The sequence below is a fragment of the Trichoderma camerunense genome (genome assembly GCF_050948025.1).
Source record: "Trichoderma camerunense strain CBS 138272 chromosome Unknown V8C40scaffold_5, whole genome shotgun sequence".
NCBI lineage: Eukaryota > Fungi > Ascomycota > Sordariomycetes > Hypocreales > Hypocreaceae > Trichoderma > Trichoderma camerunense.
In genome coordinates, this window is record NW_028145365.1 from 241,073 (window position 1) to 259,875 (window position 18,803).

The following is an 18,803-nucleotide window of genomic DNA, read 5'->3' on the forward strand; positions in this document are numbered from 1 at the left end:
GGTAACAAATCCTACCATGGATGAAATTACCAAACTAGACTCGTGCACAAAGCTGTTCGCCCTGAAGCGCCAAGCTTGGAAATCTGCCTCAAGCATACAGATGCAGCACGAGTCAAAGGCCAGCATCAGGCATATTGGCTTTGGCTGCCAAAGTCTCCCGGATTCTATCGTCCGATTAAGCGCGGTCACAAGATGCCAACACCAGTATCGTGAAAGTCTTTCTCTTGGACCCCACGAGGCGTTGCTTGGCTGAGCAAGGAATGGTCCGAGTAATATCACAGGCGGAATGGTCTCGATGTGCAGCGCCTTGGCTGAGGCTCCTTGAGCTCCTGTATGCTGACAGTGGCTTCGAATCCTTGTAGCAGCTCTGGACCGGTGCTATACTGCTTGGCAGCATTCCGTGCTATCGGAAAACGGCAGCTTGCATAATTGTTTCCTTGGGTAATGCAACCGCCTAATCAGAGTCCGCGGTACCTGAGATGGCCAGTCGGTGCTCCAAGTAGACTACCCTCTACTATAACAGCTTGCTTAGTCCACGCATCATCTGGTTTGAAGCTCTGGAATCTATTTCTCTCACTATTCTTCCAAGCTGTATCGATGTGGGATATACAAGGGATGACACGGTATCGACACTAGGGATAAAGCAACCAAATTTGTCTTTAGATTTTCACGTGGTTTGACCACCAGATTAGGATAACACCGAGTCAATATCCTATCTTACAGAAAATGTTACAAAATGGAACTATTCACGAGCTTTTTGCATATTCCATAGGCTAAACAGCTCCGAAGACATATACGAGTATACAATCGCGGAAAACCACGCTTTCTGTGACAGCTAGCTTCTCTTAGCTGAAGCACCACAGCAGCAATGACCAGCCGCCACCCCACTTGAGGAAACCCGTGGGGATCTTGGCTGAAAAGGCCAATACTGCTGATTCACATTATTAGCAGCGGTGAGACTGAGACAATCGGACTATCAGTGCTCCTTGGTTGGTTGATACTTGCTCCTCGAGGCCAATCGGCACGTCATTCTATCACGTCTCAGCTTGACCGTGGGGCCCCAATGTGGGGGAAGACAGCAATAAGACGGAGATGTGGGATGGACTTTGCTGTTAGATGGCGGCGCCAAAACCCCCGAATCCTGATGGAACTATTGGGAGCTATTGTGTAACGTCATTTTATCAAAAAAGCTCTTCTCACTTGTACTACATGGTTGCATTGGATCCTAATTATCGAAGCCACCTGGAAGAAAAAAAGGGAACCCTTCCCCAGAGTATTGACTTTCTTGGCCGCCTCTTTTACCCGTGATAGCGTGTGGCACGGAGATAACACGCCTTTTAACTCGGTTCGCTGTGCTTTTCTCTGATGAAAATAGTAAGCATAAAACCGACGAGCCGAAATCTTGTTTCCATCTTGTTTCCATCTTTTCAGCTTAAAGACCTCGAACCACTTTGTCGGGCATCTGCCGAAAGGCGGCGCCACCATCTAATCATTGCCAAACCCCAAGCAATGAAGCCGAGTTATCCAGAGACAAATGGCTTCTACCCCCAGCCAACAGCTAGCTAGCCACTGAGACACGAATAATGTCATATCGGCGGTGTGGGGGGCCGCAGGTGTGTGTGTGTATGCCTGTATGTAGATGGCTTTCGCTGTTCGCTTTGGCAAACCGATCGTCGCGCCTCCAAAGAAACATTTACATCCAATCAAATCCCATACATCGCAACGAAATGTCTTGGAAGCCTGTTGAGAGACACAGGCGCCACCAACCTTGTGATTGTGAGAGCTGAACTTTTGCTTCTCCGCCGTGGGACAATTTTTGTTAAACCCCGATTGTTACTTTGGGGGCTGGTAACGGAGTTCCTTAATTTCTGATAACGCTTTCTTATTCTGTATCGCAAAATGTAACCGCCAAGACTGATGGATTTGTTATGTGCATGTGGCAAAAGTTTGACAAATAGCATGCTGTTCCGTCACCTGTGAAGATGTCTTGGCGGCGGAGTGCCGGCTTCTAGAAGACTTGGCTGCAACGTTGAGTGTCCAACGACGTCAAAGTGTGTGCAGTAGCGTGGCTGTTAAGAGTTTTGCTTTGACCATGGGATTCATTCTCATCACCACCCTTGCCGTAGCACATGAAGAACCAATTCCAATATCTAAATCATGTCTAATATATACAAACAGGGCCGCATATTAGTTCTGTACGAGTACTGTTAGATCAACATTTACGCCATTATGTCACGGTGGGCCACTGAAACAAAACCAGCATCTGCATCTCCATTTCCATTTGCATGTGCATGTGCGGTCCTAATTTCCGGGTTCCGAAGCGCGCCTTTGACCGCTTTTGCCGACCGAACATCGACCTTCTTGCATTGAGCGGCTATCTTTTCAGTGTTCGGTGAAGGAAATGCTTGCTTGCTATTTGGTGCTTTTGTGCTGCGCTAGTCTAGTACATGCGTTGATGTGCAGTGAAACGATTGACATAGGGCGGGCACCTGATTGTCTGGCTATGGACATGTCCACGTCTTGGGTGCTGCTGCGTCTGTCAGAAGATGCTGACAAAAGAGTCTCTGTGAATTACATCTATTTGGTTTGTTCTGAATAGGGGGTAATAATGATGGCCCTGTTTAGTAGTTTTTGCGTATTTTGAGTCCTGTCTAGGCCAAGGATTGGGGGAAAATAAGAAGCATGGACGTTCTGTAATTAGTATTACGGAGCACCCACGAACTCCACACATATCAAAAGCATTACATACGAGTACGTCCGTCCAACAGTAGTAGGAAAAATAAGGCGCGGGATTAAATAGCTCACCTACCTTATCCAGCTGGACCCCCAAACCTTGAATCTGAGATAACTTGTGGAGGTTAATCTGCGGCGCCTTTTGCCCTTCAGCTGTGAATCTCGAATCAATCCTTCGGGAGAGCGCAGAAGCAAAGTCTAGATCAGCCCTTTGGGGGCCACGCCCACAGGAAGAGAAAGATTGGAAAAAAGTAAACCAGCTAAAAGGGGAAATGACTTTTAATAATTTGATTCATACACGGGATTGGCAAAGTCTGTCCGTGATAGGCTGGGCTAATACTCCGTAAGTGGTGCCGGTATCAGGTCCCCCGTGAAAGTTACGTGTATCCATTTCACCGGGCCGAGTCTGATCGCTGGATCTCCGTTCCCGCCTTTTTTATTTTGTTTCTTATAGTTTACTGGGGATCTATAAAGGCAGCCCTGCTCCCCCCGTTTGCTCGCACTTGGCTTCCTCTTCTTCCTCCAAACCGTTTCTCTTGCCCGCCAAATTCTCTCTTGACTATTCGACTGTGTCTTACACTTTCGCCAAAACCTTACCACACCTACAACATCCAAAATGCCTTCAACTTCTTCTACTCCTCCTGCGGCCGCTGCCGCTGCCGCTGCCGCTGGTCCTGCTCCTGCTGGCCTCGGCGAGAACAAGGGCATCAAGTTCCAGATCAAGACGGGCAATACTCGCTGGGAATGCACTCTGCAGGACCGCGCTCACTAGTATGTCTAGCCATTACCCTTCGTCTTGCGCAGCATAAGATTCTCGTCATATCAAACGTCACACGGCAGCATCTAACATACAAGTACAGTGAGCGCAAGAAGGCTCAGCGCACCGATTCCACCGACTCTACTTCCACCACCGACTCTTCTTCTACTGCCGAGTCAAAGTAAAACGAGGAAAACAAATATAACGAAACAAAAAAAGAATCCACCAGAGCTATACTATGGCGTTTAGGGGAACAAGGTCTTGAAGTCGCTCTCGTTTCCACGCCAGGGATTCGGAACAACTGCAGGAGGAAAATCGTGGAGCTCCGTTTGGTACTGCCTCACTTTGGGCAGTCGGTGTTATACAGGAATGCGTGCTTTTAGCCATTGGGATTTGTTACTTAGATCTTAGGGGTATTTTAGAACCCCGAGATGTCTTTACAGATTAGAATCATACCACTTTGATTTATTACGTTTTTCCCCCTTCGTCTCTCGTAGTGTAAATGAGTGAGGGGGGTTTAATCCTTCTGCAGCGCTTCTCATGCAAGACAAGCTTCCAACGCGCCGGCCAAGACTTTTAGAGCAAGAAAAAAAGGCTTGTCCGAGAGGATTCACGGCATCATCGGAGCCAATTGGACCGGGGACCACAAGCTTCGAATGTTCTAGGACCCGGGCATGGCTTCCAGATGAGGACGCTGAAGTCCGGCGCTGTCAGCTTGGCAAACAAGCATCCAGTCGAGCGAGCAAAGAAGCATTCTTGGGGCGTTGGTAGAAACATTGCCATGTGTGACTTGCATGTTGGGGAGCTCGCGTGATGGAGTGCCAAGTTGTGCGATGCGATGGTTTGTATGACCTGATTTCGATAAGCTTCTCTAGCAAAATTAGGGTGCTGTTTTGCTGTGCTTGAGCTAGGACCGGATCGGGCCGTTATCGGGGAGAAGAACGTTGAAGTTCGGAGTTATACTCGCTGCTGGCACTACAATCTTACTTTTCTTTTTGGTCTTTCTTCTTTATGCAATTGTGAATTCTTGGCGTTTCGATTTTTCGGTGTCTCGATTGGGATGTTGGTCGATAATCAACGTAAAAATAATGCGGGTTAAGATTCCATGCCGTAATTAGTTACGGGGCAGCGTATGAGGCGAGCACTCACATATATCGTGTGTCGCGTGCTCACTACAAACTAAATAGTTAGGACGGGATATGCGGATAGCTATGTTCAACTCAATCATCTACCTTCTGGTCATCATGCTTCACATCGATCCGGCGCTCAACATCCCAGAGATGACCCTTGTCAATTTGCATCACCTACTGGGATTGCTGGAGCTGTGATTCTGCTGCATTGAGAAAGTGGAAAGCCAGCGGCTAGGCAAACCCTGTCAGCATGTCACACAAAGCGCCGAAGAATCGACAAATTTGGCGATTCCTTACTACCAACAGAGCAACGTCAAGATGATTCACATGGTGCCTGGCAAGGAAATTCCCAGCTTCTACTTTCGAGAATTTGTCGACTTGATGTGCCCACTTATGATTGACAGTATCTGCAAGTAGGTACGCTTATTCCCACGCCAACGCCTTTATCCATGGACATGAAGTATCTGTTATGGGATTCCTCTGTAGAACCTCAGATGGGAGCGTTATCTAAAATCCCCCACAAATAAATCGTCTTCTGTTAGTGGGGGTTCCATCATCGTACATGAGCTTGCGTCTGTTAGTGCAGGCTGTCACTGCACTAGCATTATAGGCCTTGCATATTGCTGCCAGATGGCATCTGTTTCCGCTTGACACATCACGGATGCCAACGTTGAGCCTGGGCTACCGCCATGCAGTGCTTCCTCAGCACATTATTGGGCACCTGGATATCAGCACAGCACATTTAGCATCAGGTATCAGCTATCAAGTCTCAGGTAGAGGTACGTGATGCGTTGTCATGACAGGTCAGAGATCAGATCATGTGACGCTTCAGCCCCGGGGTAGCAGTACCGAGTACCTGCACCCAGGCGCCCACCCAGGCCGCGCATGGCGTTACGAATACGCCAGCAAAAAGCGTTGAGGAAGTGGCAAAGCTTCGCCCAGGACCACGCAAGCAGGTCGCCTTGCTTCATGTGGCTTGTCCTGTTGCTCTTTTACCAGCTGTGGCGGTGACATCTTTGACTTTTCCCTCCATTCTGCCATCTCTCAACTCTTCACAGACCGGGTCGATAGACTGAGAGCAGCAGAAAAGGACTGTCGCTCATTCGACTGCCTTTTCCCTCTCGCTTCCGCTCTCTCCTCCTCTTCTCGCACGCAATTGCAGAGTTGCAGCCGCCAGCTGATCCGCATTTCCCAAGTCAGCAGCTCAGGCACTCGTTGCCTTGTCTGTGCCTTAGCCGCCCGTCTGCTGCCCCTCTCGCTCTCTTGCGCGGACCAACTCAGAACAGCTCAGACCTGCTTCTTACATACATACATACGTCAAATACCTACTTAAACCCGCCGAGCCGCCAACATGCCCATAGCACATCATATGGTCCTGGCCTCGGGCGCCGTCGTCGCCGTCTCAGTGGCAGTGGCTACCTTCATCGCCATCTACGAGTCCCCCGAGCTGCGCCAGTACGCCGACGACGTCCGCCGACGCATCGCCATGGCCTTTTACTCCATGGGTGACGGCATCACTCCCCCAGCCAGGGAGCCCCGCTTCAACAGGCCCGAAGACGCCGAGGGCTTCCTCCAGTCTCGCCGTGGTACGGGTGCAGAGCCTGGCGTCGATGCCGATGACGAAACCCGCCGCCGGCAGAGAGAGGAGCTGCTGTACTGGAATGCGGTGCGGCTCCAGCAGCAGGAGCGGGAGGGCCAACAGCAAAACTCCTCCGACCCGCCTCCCAGACCAGCCAAACTACCTCGCGGATCTACCTTTGACGATTTTTTGCAGCCGGATACCTCTGCCGAGCAAGAAGGGGCATATGTCTTCAACTCTGGTGCCGACACTAGAGACTTTGGCGGCCTGCGGCGTCGCGGAGAAGGCGCCCGAGGCTTCATGTCGCCCGCTTACTCCAATCCCTTTGCAGACGAGCATCACATCGAAGCCGACGAAATCCAGGACGCCCACATTGCCCGCCAGCTCGCCCCAGAGCAGGGCGAGGTCATGTCAGACATTTACAGCGCAACCACCCGTGATGATCATGAAGAGCGTCAAACTGCTACTCTGGAGCCTGTCTCACCAGCACCGTTGATTGATGTCGCTCCGCTACCCATTCCATCACAGTCACCGCCACCCACCCTCGAGCGAGAGCTCGCCGAAAACGAGTTCATGTCTGCTGGCCAAGAAGATCGCCGCGACGTCCATGCTACCATCCAGGCCTGGGCCCAAGAATCGAGCCGTGACTTTTACTCCCCCCTCCCCGTGACTCCCGTAGCACCAATGTCTGAGCCGGACGTCATTTCTCAAGGAGAGCTTACCCCCACCGACTCCATTTCTCTTGTTGGGTCAGGCGAGGACATTGCCAATGATGCTCACTTTTCCGAGCATGACAGCAACGGACGGTACATGGACGTGATGAGCGAGAGCGAGGGCATGGCCACCCCGGCAAGCTGGTCTGAGGTGGGTAGCGTCATCAGCGACAACGACGGCCCAATGCACGCGTGAGCGTAATGTGTGTAACTTGGCATATGCATATGCGGCCTGTCACCATACAAAAGAGAGCCTAAACCGGGATCTTGTTCTTTTTCCTTTTGATATGTTGTTTCCTTTTTGGGTATAAATGGTGTGGCGTTGAGTTTTGGCGCTCCGGGATCTGATTTAACCAGACATGACACTACTGCAGGTAGCCCCTCTATCGTTTACGGGCGTGTATATTCTTTTCATTCTTGTTGAATCTTTGATCTCTTGGAAAGGTTAATAGTCAACGATTGCATCTTGGGGCAAGACATACGTGGATATACGTGGATATACGTGTTCAAATTTGTACTATCCTGTTGCGCTCCTTCAAACTATCTAACTCAATACCATTGCCATATCTACCAATCAATGAAATCAGCCTCTAACCAACCTCCCTTTCTACACTGGAGTCTGTGCTTTCTATCCTATTATGGAAGATACTACGAAAAAGTATATATATTTATATCTGAGACATGGGGTACTAGATAGCCAACTTGGAATGCTGGCTACCTTAGTTTCCCCCCGTCATATGGCCCATATGATGACGGCAGCCTTGTGATTCCAAATGCACATACCTCAAGTCTGATTATACGCCATGTTGCAATGTTTTGGTATAGTCTGCAAACAAGTCTTTAACCTTTCTTCCAAAAAGCCCAGGCCAAAATGTGTCCTCGGCATATCTGCTGACCCGTAGTTTCTCGTTTATTCGACGAACCGTCCCCTGACCATAGAGTTTTTCAAGATACTCCAGGAAGTAGGCAGTGTGCTGATACCCGGCATCCCAATTCGGTTTCACCTCCTGCTTCCAGTGCGGAGGTGCAAGGTTGGCGTGAAGACGCACCCAGTCTGCGATGCCCTCAATGAGCCCACCTGGGGCAGCCCCGAACCCATTGTACTGGAAACAGTGGACAAGCTCGTGGGTTACGACGCCGTTGATTTCGGGGGTCACGCGAGAGGGGGGGTTGATTTGCGCAATGTACGAGAGCGAAAAGTGAATCTCCTTGATGTTGTTATTGTCGTTATGGCCGACTGTGTAGGCTACGCCGGGCATGTCCTCGAGGACGAGCGTCACGGAGCTGGTTGGCGGAACTGTCGTCTCCGGGTTTGGGGGAGTGTTGTACAAGAGCTTGAGGACGTTCAGGGTGCCCGTGGTTAGCAAATCGGTTGCGTTGACGGCGCCGAGGAAGCGCTTTGCGCCGGGATGCTTGAGGTCCCGGATTTGGAGCTGGATGTTTGGTACGGAGAAGGTGTCCAAGTTGTCCTTTTGCTCATTTTGAGATTCTTCTTGGTGTTTTTGAGCGCCGTTTATTTCAGCTGAGGGGGGAAGTGGCGTGGGCTCTGCAATTCGAGTCATGGCGTTGATACTGTCTGCTGTCTATCTTGGATCTTTGTAATTTGTAAGAGGACAGGCTGTGAAGACGGGATAGAGATAAGTGCAGATGGGGATATATATAAGTAAAGATGGGATAGATATCAGTGAAGACGGGATTGAGACAAGTGAACATGGGATAGTGAACATGGGATAGAGACAACATTCCACAGCGGAAGACATTAATCATCACATGGCTAAATGGGGGCTGAAGAGTACAAGTGCCGGCCAAATCAACGCTTCTACACCTTCTTACTTCGGTCTATATAACAATCCTTTTCAGCACCCAATCGGGTGTTTTACATCTCAAGGTAAGCAGCCATGGTATCGATAATGCATCAGATCAGCTTATTCCTCGTCGTGTTCAACCTTGGAGGTGCTGTTTAAAAGTCGCGGGGCAGCGCTGTAATGCCGTTCGCGATGGCGGGGTAGGGGACCCTGGGCTTGGGCACTCTAGGGGTTCTGGGGCTAATCTGGTGCCCAAGCCACGGCCCTGACGCTCTCCCAGGGCTCCGAGGTATCCGGGACTTGTGGCTCTCAGGGGCTTCGTGTTGGTGTATCCGCTGGCAGGCCCCCGGGAGAGTCACTGGAACCACTAAATCGCCCTCATCTAAGCTCCCTGCCAAGTACCCTCTACACGCAAAATCAGCCCCTCTTCCCCCTCCAGGGGCAGGCTGCTCACTTGCTCAATTGCGTGCACAGACCAGGAGAAGCCCCAAGCTCCCACCAGCGCTAAGCCACACGTGGCGCACTGGCGACCGGGGCAACAAGCATGGTCACGTCACGCCGCAAAAACTCCCTCCTGATTATTTTCTTTCTTTGTTTGGGCTTGAAATGAGCCGGACAAAAACACAACACAACTCCACACACACTCACACTTACCACACATCAACACACGCGCCCGCGCCCGCTAAGTAGACGGCGATAAGGGCAAAAAATCAACAGCAAAGAGGCAAAAAGAGAGAAAAAACGAGAAAAAGAAAGAGGCAAAAGGAAGAGCGAATTACTCATTCATTTGCGCTGCCCCTCCAAATGCCAGCTTCATTCCAACGATACCCGCGCATACACAGTCTGAGACCTTAAAGCGAGAGAAAACAAGGAGAAAAGATAAGGAGATCGGGGAGGGGAAATCCTTTGCTGAGACGCAAAGAACAACCCAAGCGCTTATTGCTGTGAGTAACAGAAGAACATCATCAGGATTTTGCGCCGGCTCTGTTCATTATTTTGCGACAGGCCAGTTTGTCGCAAAACTGACTCGCTACTTTTTGCACACATGGCTTCCACTATCCTGTGCAACAGAAAGGTTCTGACAAAGGCGCAGACTGTCCAGCAGCAGATTTGGTCTGCTACCGAATTCATGGCCGATACAAAGCTTACCGACGACCAGGTCAACAACCTGACGACCGTCCTGCGAAACGACAACACCCACTTCGACGTCAAAGTACAGTATGTGAACACCATCAAGACCGGCATTAAGCAGCACAACGTCCCCGAGACGTGCATTCCCCAGCTCTTTGAGGGCCTCCGCAGCGCCTCCAGCTCCCAACATGTCGCGTTGGCCACGGCCGGCTTCACGGCTCTCAATCATCTCTTTACGCGCATGTCGCGCCAGGAGCCCAAGTATCTGGCCAAGGAGGCGGCTCGGACGCTCCCTCTCGTCATAGAGAAGTTGGGGGATTCAAAGGACAAGCCTCGCGCATTGGCAATGCAGAGTCTGAACACATTGTACGCCGTTGCCCCCGCCGACGTTGAGCGCTCGATCCGAAACATGGCCATGGGCAGCAAGAATCCAAGGGCAAAGGAGGCGTCTATGCAGTGGCTTTTGGAGGTAAGTCTATCGGCCCTCTCAGCGTGCGCATGAGCTAGGCCAGGACTGATATCGCTCTCTAGACTCATCAACAGCACGGTCTGCCGTTTCGAGGTTATGTCCCCAATCTGATGGAGCTTCTGGAAGATGCAGACGGAATGGTCAGAGATATGGCTAAAAACACTGTCATCGAGCTCTTTAAGTGAGATTCATTTTCCAACCCCTTTTACTACATTGACTAACGTAATGACTAGGAATGCTCCCGGTGCTGCCAAATCCGACTTGAAACGACAATTGAAAAACTTCAAGGTCCGACCTGCCATCGAACAAGCCATCGTCAAGGCCCTCGCTCCCACCGGCCCTCGCTCAGAAACTCCATCAGATGCCGCACCTGCTCCTCCTCGACCTGCCCTGTCAGCGCCCTCGTCCTTTGCCGTAAGCGATCGACCCGTAACGCCCATGGAGATTCCAGCCGAAGCCGTCGAGCCGCAATATGTTAACACCCATCGCGAATTGGACGACATCATTAAGGAGATGGCCCCTCACTTCGAAGGAAAAGAATCTGAACACAATTGGATGAAAAGAGAGAAGGGCATCGTGACATTACGGAGGCTGGTGGCTGGCAACGGCCCGGCAGACTTTTTGGACACTTTCATGCCTGGGCTCAAGGCGCTGCTGGACGGTATCATCAAGGCCGTCAACTCACTGCGAACAAGCTTGTCGAAAGAAGGCTGCAGTTTGGTTCAAGAGATGGCTGTCGCATTTGGGCCCTCCATGGACCCCTTGGTTGAGCTTCTCATGCAAACGTTTATGAAACTGGCTGCCAACACCAAGAAAATTAGCTCCCAGATGGCCAATGCTGCCATAGACGCCATTGTGAGCAAGGTCACATACACTCCCCGTATCATGCAGCACATTTGGGGTGCAGTTCAAGACAAGAATGTACAACCTCGAACCTATGCGTCTGGATGGCTGATGACAATACTGAGGAAAGAGGCTCATCACAAAAGCCACGTTGAGCATTCAGGGGGCGTCGAATTGATGGAGAAATGTATCAAAAAGGCCCTGGGTGACGCCAATCCCGGTGTCAGAGAAAAGATGAGAGCGTTCTACTGGGCATTCTATGCTGTATGGCCAGCGAGAGCTGATGTGTAAGTCTCGTCTCAACAAAAATCTTGACATGCCGAACCTATTTAGTCTAACAATCAGATTACAGAATCATGGCAGACCTGGATACCACCGCCCAGAAGCTACTGATCAAGGATCCAAACAACCCCAACCCAGGGAGGAAGGTAGAGGCACCAGCCGCCGCCGCCAGACCCGGTGCAGGATTCTCAAGGAGCACCACCGCAGTTGGTAGCAAACCAAGTCTGCGGGAAACCATGATGGCCCAGAAGAAAGCTACACTGGCTACGAAGAACCTTCCGAGCCGGCCTGGGTCCGCCATGTCTACGTTTACCCCATCCTCGGCTCATAGTTCCAGCACGCAACTCCACACAACAGCCTCGAAACCACTGGCCCGGCATAGGACTGAGACTAACACGATATCAGTCAACGCTAGCGGCATGTCGGTAGCTCCTATGAGGCCAGTCAAGAGACGGCCAGATGTTGCTCGTCCTGCAACAGCAGGCCCTTACTCTGTTCGAGATCAACCTTCGTCTAGGGAAGCTCATAGCCCAGAGAATGATCAGCCCAAATATACGTCATCATCATCGTCGAGGCCTGGGGGAGCTACTACGCCAAAAAGGCCATCCTCAAGGACTCATATATCTCATGCAAGCGAGTCGGGCATGATATCGCCAACCAATATCCGACCGACTGGCATACCATCACCGCGAGGTAGCCCAGCCAGGCTCAGGCACTCCCAGACCATGATGAGCCCAACAAGAGCGACCGACGATCTGACACTAGTGGTGCCAACACTCTCTAGTATACAGTCGGCTTCACCTAGATTAGAATCGCTGGGTGCCTCACCATCTTCTATTCTCCCCGCCGAAACCTCAACATCACCTCGGAACGAGCCATCTTCTCGGACGCTGAAGGTATATGAAGATCCCTTCACCGAGGACCAGCCAACACCGACGGCGTCCCTTCATACCGGACCTGTCTTGGAAGAGAGGGCAATCAATGAAGATGCGGCAAACATTCAGAGACCTTCGCAGCCGCCTGTTTCAGACGATTCTGAATCCCAAGATAAGAATGGACAAAACGCTCGCCTCCTGGATAGCGGCATAACGAAGATCAAGGCCAAGAGTCTAGAGGTGCACGGCTTCCGAAAACTGCAGTCTCTGATCCGTGACAGCAGGACCGTCTTCACTGACCAGCGGTTCGAGGCTCTATTGATTGGCCTGTTCCAGTATCTGGAGGATCCCCTACCAGATCTCTCCGCAGACAAGGCCCAGGACGTCAAGGCTCAGATCCTGACAACCATCAAGGTGCTCCTGAAAAAGGAGCGGAGAAACTTCCAGCCCCACGTCTCAAGAGGCCTCGAGTCTCTTCTCCAGACGCGTGGCGGCTACGATACCCGAGCACACGTAGTGAGCGGTCTGGAGCTTCTGGCCGATGAACTCGTCACCCTCGGCAATGGATCCGAAACGGCCGTCGTGCTGACCAAACGTCTGCAGTCGTGCAGCGATACCACCACCGAAGGCTGCCGTACCCTTAGCATGGGCCTCCACGTCCTCAAGGAGATGCTTGACAAGCGACCCGAGTATGTGCCCACCCACAAGGAGCTCCTGCAGCTCACTAGCATGGCAGGCCGGTGCCTTGAATCGGCCGATTCAGGCGTTCGCATGGACGCCGTCAAGTTCTGCGTTGCTCTGCACGCTCGTGTCGGCGAGGCAGCGTTCTGGGAGGCTATGGCTGGCATCAAGGACGACCCCAAGAGCTTGATCACGTACTACATTGTCAAGAAGCAGCGTGAGGACAGCATTGCCGCATAAGCTTTTACACTTTTCTTTCTCCCTTGATCTTTTTTCACTTTTATTTTTCTTCCGGCCGTTCCTAGTTCACGAGTTTGCAATCACGAAGTCTAGAGATGAGGCGTGGCGTCTGGAGAATTTGACAGCGAGGGGTAAGAAAAAGTATCATCTTTATGGGAGAGGCGTCGGGCGGATTGTTCATGGAGCAAAATTAGAGCAAGCCTCTCTCTCTTTCTCTTCGAAACGTGACTTTTGCATACATGGAAACGCGGCGGATGTCTTTGTGTGTGGTGGAATAGATGGAAAATAGGAGGAGGGATCAAAAGTGAAGGGTTGATTTCTTTCTTCTTCTTATTTTTCTTATTCGTTTCTTCTTTTTTTCTCACTTGGTCTTATTATATTCCCGTTGTAAACCAAAACGCCCCCTTTTTCTGCTTCTTTGAGACAAAAACTTGCTTTCCCCCTTTTTTGGCCTTTTCATTTTTATTTTTTTTTCATTTCGACTTGTTCACTTCTTTTTTTTTCCTGTGAAAAAAGGCCCTCTTTTGTTTGGACGGCCCCTGGTGGTTCCGCATCAAGTTCCAAAGTACATGTAGTTATTGTTACACCATTTTGTTAAGTTAGGCAGGCAGGCACCGCGATTATTAGTTAGGCTTTTTTTGTAGTTTTTGTAATTTTGGAAATTTATTTTCTCACAATTTTATGTTCACTTCGTAGTTTGGCATGGTGATATTCACATACATCCAGTAATATTATGTTGAAGCTTAAATCACGACCAACATCAGCAAACATGATGCCGTATCTCAAATCACGACCATCAAGAAGCAAGGGGCTAATCAAGTACAAAGAAATTCATTAAACTTTCATATTTTCTTTTCTCTCCCTTCACTCTCATCATGCTAATCAAATCAGTTAAGCATCATCACTCAACCATTTCAATCATTTCATGCCCGCCTGCCTGCTCTCAGTCCAAATATAAATCGTAGCTATATAATGATATGAAAGAACAACAACGACGAAAAGCCATCCATTCCTAGATAGCTCTCCCTCTGTTCTCTTTCGCGTCAAACTCCTCTTCAACGATGCGGCCAAAACAAGATTCGAAAAAATAAAAAGTCATCAGCTGAAGCATTTAGAAAGAGAAAATAAAAAACCAAGCATCAGCTTCTGTCATCAAGCCATACGAAGCCAGCTCGAATGAAAAACAGTTGAGATACATCAGACTTCATGCCGCCCAAGAAAAACAAGTTCAACATGGGGCGGGGTAAACACAACATAGCACTGCCTTCAAGCAGTGCCTGGGTAAAAGTGAAAATTGGTTGACGAGGGGAGATGGTAGCCCTCCCCGTCAACTGCAATCTCGATCTTCATCAAAGCCAGTAGAAAAAAAGCCGACATTACTTTTATGGCCAAGCACAAAACGCCGTAAACATCGTCTCGCTAAAAACCGACAAACCCGAAAGCAAGGGGATCGAATCATGACGAGAAAAACCGCCCGGAAGCTGTAAGCTCACAATAGCGAGCAAACAAAGCCTCATCATAACCAAACAACATGAAAAAGGCCATTGTCAAGTGCATGTATGGGATGCTTATTCATCCTGGAAGATTCTGTGAGTGTTTTCAATGACAAACTGAACGGCAAGGTTCTTGTTGTGCATGTCAGTCATTTCACGCTCAATGCTGAGATCCCGCATAATGGTTGGAGCAAAAACGACGGCCAAGTTCTTGGGCGACATCTGATACAGGTTAGAATAAAGCAGATGATGAAATATACAGAGGAATAAGACTAACCAAGTTCTCAGGCTCTCTAATTGCCACGCGATGAAGGTGGAACATGAGGAATTCTAGACAGTCCCGGTGGGCCTGGGGCATTGAAGTAAAGACCTTGTGCAAGTGAGAGCAACGTTCGGCCTCGTCGGTAATAGCTATAGTTTAAAAGGTTAGCATACGCGACTGGGAAAATGTCTACGGTTACACAGTAATAAGATGAATGAAACTCACCATTGGACTCCAGCACTTTCTCATAGACATCAAACGTCAGGAGGGGGTTGGGCAGCTTTCGGAAGTACTGCTTCAGGACACTCGTGACGGCAGTAATGTCCATGTCAGGGTCTGAGATGTCATAGTCTTCGTCCTTGTCGAAGCCGTCCTTGATTTGGTTGATTTGGGAATTACCGCCAGTCTTTCGGTAGATACCCTCCTGGTCCATGCCTCTCAGCTCAACCTCTTCGATGCATCTCGTCACCACACTAGGGATCTGGCGATGCTCGTAGTCGCATCTCTCTGTAAGTTCGGATCCGAACAGAGTCGATGCAGGCTCTGGAGCTGCTTGCGCCACTACAATGTTGGCCTGGGTTGCTGGTCCGCCCTTGGCAGTTGCGTTCTTTTTGCCAAAGAAGCCAAACTGTTGTTGGTGCTGTCGCCCAGCTGGAGGGTTGGCCGACGTCGGGTTGGCGGACTCTCCTTGGGCCACAGTCATGTTGTATGGCAGGCCAATGCTGTCACCAGCCAAGCCTTGCTGCTGCATTCTCTCGCGATCGTTCTGGAAAGCAACGACAGCACGGCCGACACCCTTTGTGATGTTCTGTGCCATTGTCTTGGAGCCCTTCTTCCAGTTGAATTTCTTGACTTGGCCTTTTCTGACATGAACCACAGTAGGCCCGTGCTCGACAATTGTTGGGTCCTCGTCGGCAATAAGGGTAGTGCCAGTAGTAACACTTGCACTGTCAAGGTTGATGGATGAAGCGCCCTTGTGCTGGCCGTAGATACCCAAGCCATTCGACTTGCTATCTCCGCTATGGGACTTGAAGCGTTCCTGGATCTGGTGCGTGAGATCGTTGTTCATGTCTGTGAGCTGAGCGTTCTTGGAGGCCAGCTGCTCAAACTCCATGAGGGCACGGTCCCGGTCCGTCACAGCCTGGTTCTTTTCTTCAAGAAGCTGATCACGCTCCTCGTGCAGGCGTTCGAGTTCCTCGGTAAAGGACTGCTTGACCTTTTCGAGCTTTTCAACGAACTCCTTGATGGCGGATTCCTCCAATTCTTGGACATCAAGAGGAGCCTGGGTCTCCTTTGCCCGCTCAACATATCCAGCCAGGACCTCAAGCTGTCGAATCATAATCTCAGTCTGGGTGTCCAGTACGGAAACGGTCTTTCTCTTTTCAATCAGCTTCTGGTTAATGTTCAGCAGATCCTTCTCAGCGCCAAACTGCCTCTCCAACTCGGCCACTCGCATTTCAGAAGACCTAAGCTGTTGCTTGAGCACAATAGCGTTATCCGGAGCTGTGAGAGAAGCAGGGCTGCCACCTTCCTGGCCGTTTGCATCGTCCGTCTTGGGCCAGCGAGGCGAAATAGCACCACGCGTCGTCTCGCTAATGCTTCGGGTGTGGGAGCCTCGAGAGGCGGCGTGGTTTTGGCTAGATTCAACGCTGCTTGTACGGCCGTGGCGGACAGCGTTGGAGACACGTCTAAGGATAGATGACGAACCCTCATCAGAGCCAAGGATCCTGACCATGTCCTCATCCATGGTGAAATCTGCGCCGCTGCTCCACCTAGGAAGCTTCGGCGAGGTAGGTGAGGCGTGAGAACCCTTGGCTGCAGGTGTACCCTCCTTGGGCGGAGTCTGGGCTTGGCTACTTGGAGGCACAGGAGCCGCTCTGGGCTGCATGTAGGTGTCAGTCAAGGGCTTGTCAGCTGCACCAGACCGAGAGGGAGGGCTCTGGCGTGGGGTCGAGACGTTGGCATCTTCAGAAGTGGAAGATTTGCCCTGCGCGGCACTTGGGCTGCCGTTGACTGAATAGAGTTGTTAGTGAAACGAACGTGAATTTATTGCGTGGCGGATATGAAAGGGGGTGGAGGGGGAGGGTAATACCAGGACGGGTAGGTGCCGACGGAACCTCCTTTCGCGGAATGCTCTTGACACTGTCAGAGCGTGGTCCAATCTTTGGGGCGGAATCAGTTTCGTCTTGCGCTTTGGAATCGTAGGAGCTTCGCGATCCAGGAGTATTGTCCATGGCCTTTCGTGAATCAGGCTGCGAGGTGCTGTCCTTGCGTGGAGTACTGGTGCCAGTTCGACTGGGAGTTTCTTGTTGCTGAGGGACAGATTGCGAGCTGTCAGTCCGCGATTCTGTAGGTCTTCTCTTCCTCGGGGCCTCATCAGTGGATGCCTTGGCCGGGTCCGACTTGGAAGTGGAACGAGACGAAGACTTGGTCTGCGAAGGGTCAGGAGCTGCAGCGGCGCCCAGGAAGGCAATGTGAGTAGCGGAAGAGTGCGAGTCGGCGCGCTTGTCAGTCATGGTCGGTCGGATGTGGTCCTTGTCCTTCTTCTTCTCACCAGTGCTCTCCTTCTGGGCACCATTGGGCGTTGGGCTCGTATCAAGAGCCACGGATATCAAAAAGCCGTCACTACCATCACCGTTGTTGGAAGTGATGGTCGAGTTGCGGTTTCTGCGATATGTAGTTGAGGGAAGGTTGAGGCCGTCTTTGGTCGCATCAGCAGCTGCACGCTCCGGAGAGCGCGAGGCCTTGGAACCGCCCCTAGACGACGACTCATTGTGTCGATGGCCGGTGCGAGGCCGAGGAGACAACTCCGTGGGCCCGTCGGGGTCGACGCGGTCGTCGGAGAAGGCATTGTTCGGAATCGCACCGGGTGGGAGGGCCGGAAGAGACTTTTCCGGCACCGTGGGTGCTTGTTCTTTCTCTCGAGCTTTTGCTGCTGCGGCCGCTTTGGATTTCTTCCTTCTCCTAGCCATCAAAGTCTCATAGCAGTCCATGCAGAAAATGCCCTGAGACGTCCTCGCATAACGCAGGTTCTCGATCTTGCGCTTGCAGTTTCGGCAGCGGAAACATGTCGAGCAGAAGGCCTGGTCGCCTGTCAGGATGGCCAGGTCCTCGATTTTGTTGCCACACGCTGTGCAGCTGTATGTGCAGTTGTTGCAGATGAGGGAGCCATCGCCGAGCAGGAGAAGGTTGGCATCGGAGTCGAGGAGAGAACCGCACGATGTGCAACGGAAGCAGTCGAGATGCCATCGGTTGCCAGCTGGTAAGATATTATGTTAGTATGTAGACACTCTCACACACACAGAAGAAAGGATCCAATCAACATAGGGTCATGTCACAAGTTGTGTGGCGGTCAAGAAACAACGGGGTCCCGTCGAGACTGCACCGCGGTCTCCAGCAACTTTGAAACAGCTTTTCCCTCGTTCTGGGACAGAGCAACAAGACTTACCCAACTCAAAAGCTTTGCCTTCTTCTAGTATCTAAAGGGCGAGCGCCGTTAGTCGAAGTCACAAGCCAGGAGCATGTCCCGCAGCGCGGGTGGCATTACAAACCTCACCACAGCCCTTACAGGGGAACGCATCGTCGGCCTCCATCGGCGTCTCCAAATACTCGTCCACGATAGCGGAAGCCATGGTGGGCTAGAGAGTGAACAGAGGGGTACGAAATGGGGAGAATGGCGCAGCCCAGAATGTGTCAGGGCGGCGTTATATATGTATATATATACAGGTCGAGTTTGTATATGTGCGCGAGCTCGCAGGCGGTGCGGTGTCCGACGTCTCGTCAGCAAAACGTCGAGGGCCGGAGTGTTGG

The 18,803-nt window shown here is 51.1% G+C and overlaps 5 protein-coding genes across 5 annotated transcripts; 3 read left to right on the forward strand and 2 right to left on the reverse strand.

The window, feature by feature from the left end:
• The first annotated feature begins 3,261 nt into the window (after positions 1-3,261).
• Positions 3,262-3,962, forward strand: V8C40DRAFT_238384 (uncharacterized protein). Its single transcript, XM_083214432.1, has 2 exons — positions 3,262-3,504; positions 3,594-3,962. Exons 1-2 carry the CDS (start codon positions 3,350-3,352, stop codon positions 3,673-3,675), a joined length of 237 nt encoding a protein of 78 aa, XP_083075331.1. The 5' UTR covers positions 3,262-3,349; the 3' UTR covers positions 3,676-3,962.
• Positions 3,963-5,256: 1,294 nt separating this feature from the next.
• V8C40DRAFT_238386 (uncharacterized protein) lies at positions 5,257-7,510 on the forward strand. Its single transcript, XM_083214433.1, has one exon. It carries the CDS (start codon positions 5,972-5,974, stop codon positions 7,106-7,108), a length of 1,137 nt encoding a protein of 378 aa, XP_083075332.1. The 5' UTR covers positions 5,257-5,971; the 3' UTR covers positions 7,109-7,510.
• Positions 7,402-8,687, reverse strand: V8C40DRAFT_238387 (basic secretory family protein). Its single transcript, XM_083214434.1, has one exon. The coding sequence runs from the start codon at positions 8,472-8,474 to the stop codon at positions 7,707-7,709; it is 768 nt and encodes a 255-aa protein (XP_083075333.1). The 5' UTR covers positions 8,475-8,687; the 3' UTR covers positions 7,402-7,706.
• Positions 8,688-9,316: 629 nt separating this feature from the next.
• V8C40DRAFT_238388 (clasp N terminal-domain-containing protein) lies at positions 9,317-13,915 on the forward strand. The gene is made up of 5 exons (XM_083214435.1): positions 9,317-9,661; positions 9,811-10,317; positions 10,380-10,498; positions 10,551-11,447; positions 11,513-13,915. Exons 2-5 carry the CDS (start codon positions 9,847-9,849, stop codon positions 13,236-13,238), a joined length of 3,213 nt encoding a protein of 1,070 aa, XP_083075334.1. The 5' UTR covers positions 9,317-9,661; positions 9,811-9,846; the 3' UTR covers positions 13,239-13,915.
• Positions 13,916-14,441: 526 nt separating this feature from the next.
• V8C40DRAFT_168805 (uncharacterized protein) lies at positions 14,442-18,736 on the reverse strand. Its single transcript, XM_083211579.1, has 6 exons — positions 18,545-18,736; positions 18,442-18,472; positions 17,086-18,252; positions 15,219-17,006; positions 15,009-15,142; positions 14,442-14,953 (listed from the first exon to the last, which is right to left on the reverse strand). Exons 1-6 carry the CDS (start codon positions 18,623-18,625, stop codon positions 14,807-14,809), a joined length of 3,348 nt encoding a protein of 1,115 aa, XP_083075335.1. The 5' UTR covers positions 18,626-18,736; the 3' UTR covers positions 14,442-14,806.
• Between the last annotated feature and the right edge of the window lie 67 nt (positions 18,737-18,803).

Excerpts from the sequence above, each read along its gene's own strand:
- V8C40DRAFT_238387 (XM_083214434.1), bottom strand. The coding sequence starts at position 8,474 with ATGACTCGAATTGCAGAGCCCACGCCACTTCCCCCCTCAGCTGAAATA.
- V8C40DRAFT_238388 (XM_083214435.1), top strand. The coding sequence starts at position 9,847 with ATGGCCGATACAAAGCTTACCGACGACCAGGTCAACAACCTGACGACC. Across the intron at positions 10,318-10,379 it reads CTATGCAGTGGCTTTTGGAG|ACTCATCAACAGCACGGTCT; the intron begins GTAAGTCTATCG and ends ATCGCTCTCTAG. Across the intron at positions 10,499-10,550 it reads ACTGTCATCGAGCTCTTTAA|GAATGCTCCCGGTGCTGCCA; the intron begins GTGAGATTCATT and ends CGTAATGACTAG.
- V8C40DRAFT_238386 (XM_083214433.1), top strand. The coding sequence starts at position 5,972 with ATGCCCATAGCACATCATATGGTCCTGGCCTCGGGCGCCGTCGTCGCC.
- V8C40DRAFT_168805 (XM_083211579.1), bottom strand. The coding sequence starts at position 18,625 with ATGGCTTCCGCTATCGTGGACGAGTATTTGGAGACGCCGATGGAGGCC. Across the intron at positions 18,253-18,441 it reads AGGCAAAGCTTTTGAGTTGG|CTGGCAACCGATGGCATCTC; the intron begins GTAAGTCTTGTT and ends ATATCTTACCAG. Across the intron at positions 15,143-15,218 it reads GAAAGTGCTGGAGTCCAATG|CTATTACCGACGAGGCCGAA; the intron begins GTGAGTTTCATT and ends TTTAAACTATAG.
- V8C40DRAFT_238384 (XM_083214432.1), top strand. The coding sequence starts at position 3,350 with ATGCCTTCAACTTCTTCTACTCCTCCTGCGGCCGCTGCCGCTGCCGCT. Across the intron at positions 3,505-3,593 it reads CTGCAGGACCGCGCTCACTA|TGAGCGCAAGAAGGCTCAGC; the intron begins GTATGTCTAGCC and ends ATACAAGTACAG.